We start from the raw sequence: 6184 nt of genomic DNA on the forward strand, positions 1-6184 counted from the left end.
CCAGACTAGACGCTGGTTCCCTCGCGGTGCCAGGTGCCCGTCCTCTCGCCGGGCGTCGGCGGGCGGCGGGCGCCTCACCTGCCGTACTTCTGCAGCCACCGCCCGGGGGGCTCCGGGCTCGGGGCCCTGGGGCGCGGGCGGCGGGCGCCTCACCTGGCACGTAGATCTCGCCGCGCTCCTCGTCCGGGAGCTCGCTCCAGTTCCTCTTGCACGTGGAGACGCACGGCTTCTTCACTAGAAACGCGCGGGGCATTTTCGAACCTTCCTCGGCCCGCACCGTCCGCTTCGCGACCAGAGCCCGCGGCCGTCCCGCCGCCCCGGCTGACGGGCGGCGAGAGGGGTGCAGGAAGGACCTCGCCGCTGCGCCCCGCGTTCCGCGGAGAGACGGTGCCCGGGGCGCCGCGCGCGGTAGCGACTCCGCCGCGCTGTCGCCTCCTCCCTGCCAGCCGGCCGCTGGCCACCAGGTGCACCGGGCGGGGGAAGCGTCAGGGAAGCGTCTCCGGCTCGACTGGCGTCCCGCGGCCGCTCGGGAAGTCTTAAAGTGCGAGCCGGACGGACGGGTTCACGCTTTATTGGCTCGCGGCGCTGAGTGTTGGTGGCTGGGCGGGGTGGGGGTGATCCGAGCTAATTAGCTTGGAGTGGCCCGGGAGGCCACGGCGCATGCGTTGGGAAATAACGGTGACTACCCACCTATTTGTTACCTGTCGAACCGGTTTCCATTCCGCTGCCGGTGAGGTGGCCTCGCGGCCTGGGCGGGGTGGCCGGGTGGGGGCGGGGGCGGGCCCAGGGCACCCAGCGCCCGGGCCGCCCTGCCGGTCGGGGCGCCGCCCGGCGCGGGACCTCCCAGCCGGAGTGCTAGCGTTGGCAAACGGGAGTTTCGGAGGAGCGGAGGGAGTGGAGGGAGGGGGCAACGTTATTTGCACCGGCGCGCACACGCTCGGCGGGTGATGAAATGAAACTCACTCAACCGGGTCCGGCCCGGCCCGGCCGGCGCGCCCCGGGCGCCTGGGGAGGCGCGAAGCCGTCGGGCGAGAACGCGCGGCCCGACCCACACTTGTTGAACCGGGCCTAGGCCGGGGCGGCCCGGGGCCCAGAGGCCTGGCTGAGCAATGGGGCTCAAGCCTGAGGTACTTGCTAGGCGCCTGCTGGGTGCAGGGAGGCGCGCAGGGCCGCGGCAGCTGGGCGGTGGGCGGAAGGCGGGACCACACCGCGGGTCGGAGAAACAAAGCGGGGAGTGGCTGTCTCCGCGCCCGGCCGAGGGCCCCCCGCTGAGAGCCTGGTCTTCTGGCCTGGGAGGCATGGAAGACTTCGTGCAGAAAGGGGCGGCTCAGCTACCTGACCCAGCGAGACCCACAGCGTTCCACGTCTGCCCTCACTGCGGCCGACCCTGCCTGCAGCAAAGCCGGGGAGGACCCTGAAGTCAGGCCCGACCTACTTTACCTGGCTACAGCGCCCGGGAACTCAAGACTCTTCCTAGCCAAAGCCCATCCTGGAAGTTCAGCCTGGAAACCACCCTCTGTCCTGTCTCGGGGTCTCGGGCTCCCCTCTCACTCAGAAGCAGGGTCTTCTTGCCGACCTCCAGGAGGTGCGGGCTGTGACACCCCGCGGCCCTGTGCTCAGCAGCTGGCCCAGTAAGGGCCGGGATAGGTCTCCCTCTCTTTGGCTCCACTTCCCCTTGTCCCCATGTAAATCAGCCGACTCTGCTCTCCTTATTAAGTGCTGGAGCGGATTAGGAGGAAGTGAGTCTGATAAATGGATTAACAGGTCAGAAGTCAGGAGTTGGGAACAGCGTGCCCCAGGCGAGCCTGCAGACCTCAAGTCAAAGAGGGGAGCTTTTTGGGGGGTGAGTCCAAATGCCCGCTACACCCCTACACCCCCCAGGGCACTTCTGTCCGGTGCCTCTGCCTCTGCATGGGAGGGGAAAGGGGGGCTTCCAGAGCACACGAATCTGTGAGCTGCCCTTTCCAGCCTGCTTCCTCGTCTGTCACCCCAGAATCTTATCACCCCTATCACATCAGGGGATGTGAGCCCTCCCTCCCCTTTTCCCAGGGCACAGCCCCCATTTCCCTCTCCAGCACTCCCACTCTGGCCCCTTTCCTGCACCTGACATTAACTGAGCACAAACTACACGCTTATCTTGCGTAAACTCTGGAAATAATATTGACTTAGAGGTCTGACTGGTGGAGAGTTCTCCGCCTGTGCCAGGCCCTGGAACACAGGACCTGCGATATCAAAACCTTGCTGGCTGGTCCTGGATGCAGAAAGTCTCTCTCTTGGGGCTGCCACTCAAATGTGTTCACTTGGGTAAAGAAAGCACGAGGGTCTCAGTCTCCACACTCCCCGTCCCCGTGCTGGCGGAACAGGAGAGGAGGCTGTGCCCTCGTCCTTCAGAGTGGGGTGTGCCTTACTAAGGAGTGCAGAAACCCCACGCGCCACATTTGTCCATTTTCCAAAGCACCCAGAAGCCCACGTCTGTGTGAAGTCTACCAATTTTTAGGTGCCGACTTGATCTGTTTTTAACACGTGGGAGGAGACCAGCAAAATAGCTTTGGGGTCAGGACTGACCCCCAGGCCGCCCGGGTGTGGCCTGGGGGTCCTGGGCAGCCCTGGACCCAGACAGCCCGTGAGAACTTGGGTACACACTGGACTAAACTTGCCGCCCCGCGAGGGCAGGCACATTCTCTGCTGCTCACACGGTGCCAGTGAGATATCGGAACTCAGTCTTGCCCTAACTCAGCCAACAAATATTTATTCTCACTCACCTACCATATGCTAGGCAGGGAAGGTTGCAGGACGCAGGACAAACACAGAATAAGGAAGCGCGTAGTGAGCCCAGAGTGGACACCACTGGCAGGGTGGCCGGCCGGTGACAGGTGGGGGCTGGGGTCTGAGCGGGAGCTGAGGCCAGAGGTGGGAGCTGTGTGGGACCAGGGGCCACCTTTGGGGGGCAGGTGGGCCTGGGGATGGAGGCTGGGGGCCGGTTGGTCAATGGGGTTCAGTGTGGTGGGAAAGGGGGGCCCCAGGGGAAGGAGGACATATGGGGGAGGGGTGGCAGAGGGGGCTGGAGCTGTAGGGAGGAGGAAGCCTCGGCCCAGTCTGAGCAGGAGGGGAGGGTGGCTCCGGGGAGCAGCAGGACAGAGCAGCTTTGAAACAAATCTAGTTCTCCGAGAAGGCTCCCGGGAGCTGCGGTAGGGGTGACGGCTGGGCAGGCAGTGGGGTGTATGAGACGTGTGCAGAGAAGAGCCCTGTGGCAGGCGTTGGGGCCCCCAGGTCTCAGCCCCAGGGCTAGGCAGCGCCACCCAGGGCCTCAGTCTTTGCTTCTGTAAGCAGACTCCTGTCCGGCTGGGCTACGTGCAGCTGGCAAGCCGCCTCTGCCCAGAAGCCTGGCAGCTCCTGAACGTGGACTCGGCTTTCAAGCAGGCTGGTGGAGCCCAGGCACCAGGGCCCCCAGGCGCCTCCCAGTTACCCCAGACAGCTTGACACTGTGGGTGACACAGACCCCATCCACGGCCGGGTTCCTGCCCGCAGGCCTCCCAGCCCCCGGCGGGCACTGCCATGGGGTGAAGGGCCCCGGAGACAGAAGTGGGCAGGCAGGGGCGCGCCAGCGAGCCAGGGCGGCCGGCCCGTGGTGGCTGTGCCTGATGTGCGTCGTCCTCCCAGTGCGGGAGCTTCCCGCCTCGCACCCTGGAAGCTCCAGCTCGCCCAGCGCTTGGGCCGAAGCTGGCGCCACTCACTTCCTTCCCCCTCACCCCACAATCCACCCACAGCAAGTCCCATCTGCTCTCAGGTCACCGGCAATCTGCCCACACCTCTATCTCCACAGTTACCACCCAGTCAAATCTCACCTGGCCCAGGTGACCAGCTTCCCACCTGTGACCAGCCTCCTGTGCCCCCCTTCTGTGCCCGGAGCCAGCCGTTTCCCCCCAGTGCGCACCCCCAGGAGCCTCATCAACTGGAATAAAGTCCCCGAGGCCCGCAGAGCCCCCCGCCCCCCGCCCGGAACAGACTGCAGCCTCCAGCTAGCTCGGGCCTCCCTTCTGCGGGAGCCCTGTCCCAGCCTGAGGGGCTCTGGTCGCTCTGGCCCCACCACCGCCCCCTCCTCCGAGAAGCCTCTGACTGCCCCCTGTCCCCACTGTGCTGCTTGTGCTGCAGCATCTTTTACTCTCTCAAGTTGGGGCTCGCCTCCGTGGCTGGCCGGCTGGCCCCGAGTGTGAGTTCTGCGCGTGGGCCCCTTGCAGAGTATCACTTGAGTTATTTAGCTGTGACTCATATACCACAAAATGCACCTTTAAGTTATCCGATTCGATGGTTTCTGGTATCTTCACAGACAGGTACCCGCATCACTGCTCTTCACCCCAAAAGGAACCTCATACACACCAGCAGTCACTCCGGTTCCTGTCACCCAGAGCCTGCCCCGGCTGCACTTGCCTGTCGGCCATCGCCTTGGCAGCATCCTGCACCCCCAGCGCCTAGTGCTGTGAGGATCCCCCCTTACAGAGGCGGCAGTGGGCTGGGGCCCCTCGGGAAAATGACTTTCACTTTTGCAAGCCTTGTGTCTCCCAGGTGGCTGCCCCGGAGTGGGGGGAGACGGCCCCGGCAGGCAGAGAAGGGGTGAGGTGTGGGAGACCCTGCCAGCCCCCCTGGGCCCTCACAGCTGCCAGCTTGCTCGGAGAGCGCCGCTTGCCAGCAGGTTAGGGGAGTTTCTGCCCGAGCCCTCCATGCTCTCTGCCAGGCCCTGGCCAGGCGGGCAGCAGCCACACTGCCCAGCGGGGAGCAGGCGCTGGGGCCCATTCTAGGACCTGGACGCCCAAGGGGGCTGCGTGCAGAGGGGCGGGAGGAAGGTCTCAGGGCGGCGCGGGCTCTGGGTCTACTTGTAGGAGCTCGGGTCCCCCTCTCTGTGCTCGGGTACCCCAGGCGGCCGCGAGCTCCCTGAGCACGTGTGGTGTCCTCCCGGAACTATCGCGGGTTTCCTCCTTCCAGACCCGACCCGGCGCTCCAAGGAGCCGAGGCCCAGAAAGGCTGGCGGCTGTCAGAGGCCACGCAGGGGCCAGAGGCAGCGTCGGATTTCCTGAGCTGACTTTGAAGCCTGTGTCCTCAACTGTAAAAAGGGTTTAATAATCCTCCCTACGGCCGTGAGTGGTGAGGGCTGGCCATGCAGTTATCAGCAGCCTCTGGGCCTCAGACAGGGAGGCCAGACAGGCTCCTCGTCACCCCCAGTGGCCTTCCCTCCCCGGCTGCTCTCATCCTGGCCTCTTTCATCTCCAGTCTAATTAGCCGGGCGGCCCCACCCCACAGCCTCTTGGGCGGGAGTCATCACTCCCATTTTATGGATGGGGAAACTGAGGCACCTAGAGGGAAGTGGTTTGGAGCAGCCGCCTGTGAGTCAACTGTGGAGCCAGGGCCGGGGCAGCTGGTACTTGGCTTTCCAGTCGGGCTTGTCGCTCGAGTGAATCCCTCTCTGGCACCCCGGGCACCCTGGCACCCAGCTCTTCCAGCTTCCCCCCACACACACACTACCTCCCATGTGGAGGGACTGGTGGAGACTGGAGGAAGGAGAGAAACTATTTGGCAGCACTGGGGGCTCAGGCCGTTTCATCTTCAAAGTCGGCTAATTAGAGCCACAGTTGGGAGCCAGAGCTGGGGGCCAGGGTCTGGGCTGCGCACTTGGTGCCTTGGGAAACAGCGCTCAGGGGGCAGGGGCAGCCGCGGGGGCGGCAGGAGAGGCTGCCGGCTGAGCCCCTGAGTGGCCCCCGCCGCCCCCCCACGGCCTGCTTCTCTGGGAGTAGAGAGCTGGGCTCTGGCACCGCTGGGCTCCAGGGCTCTGGCGGCGAGGCCTCGGTTTCCCCGTCCGCGCAAGACGGGCGCCGGCCCTGCGAGTCAGCACGTCTGCAGCCCGTTGTTTTCAGGCGGCAACATCATGGCTTGTGCCTCGCCCGCCGGCTTTACCCGGCCCGCCGCACGGCCTCCGGCAAAGGTCACCAGCTTCCGCCCGTCGCGACCCGGGCGCCGGCTCCGCGCCCCCAAGCCGAGCGGGTCCCCCCCCCACGGCCAGCGTCGGAGAAGCCAAGCCAAGCCCTGCGGGGCCCGCCGGACCGGTTCAGCCGGGGCCGAGGCGCGCACTTCCTGCGGGCGCCCTGGGACCGCACCTTGTACACCCCCAGCGGCCACCTGGGCCCCGCAGTCC

General features: G+C 65.7%; 1 protein-coding gene across 1 annotated transcript in view; it reads right to left on the reverse strand.

The window, feature by feature from the left end:
* OVOL1 (ovo-like zinc finger 1) overlaps positions 1-253 on the reverse strand; it is a 20697-nt gene extending 20444 nt beyond the window's left edge. Inside the window, exon 1 of the mRNA XM_004683345.1 lies at positions 154-253. Coding sequence (XP_004683402.1) covers positions 154-253 — 100 coding nt within the window. The remainder of the gene's footprint in view (positions 1-153) is intronic.
* Positions 254-6184: the final 5931 nt, after the last annotated feature.

This window comes from Condylura cristata, unplaced genomic scaffold (genome assembly GCF_000260355.1).
Source record: "Condylura cristata isolate star-nosed mole 26May11 unplaced genomic scaffold, ConCri1.0 scaffold00015, whole genome shotgun sequence".
NCBI classification, from domain to species: Eukaryota; Metazoa; Chordata; class Mammalia; order Eulipotyphla; family Talpidae; genus Condylura; species Condylura cristata.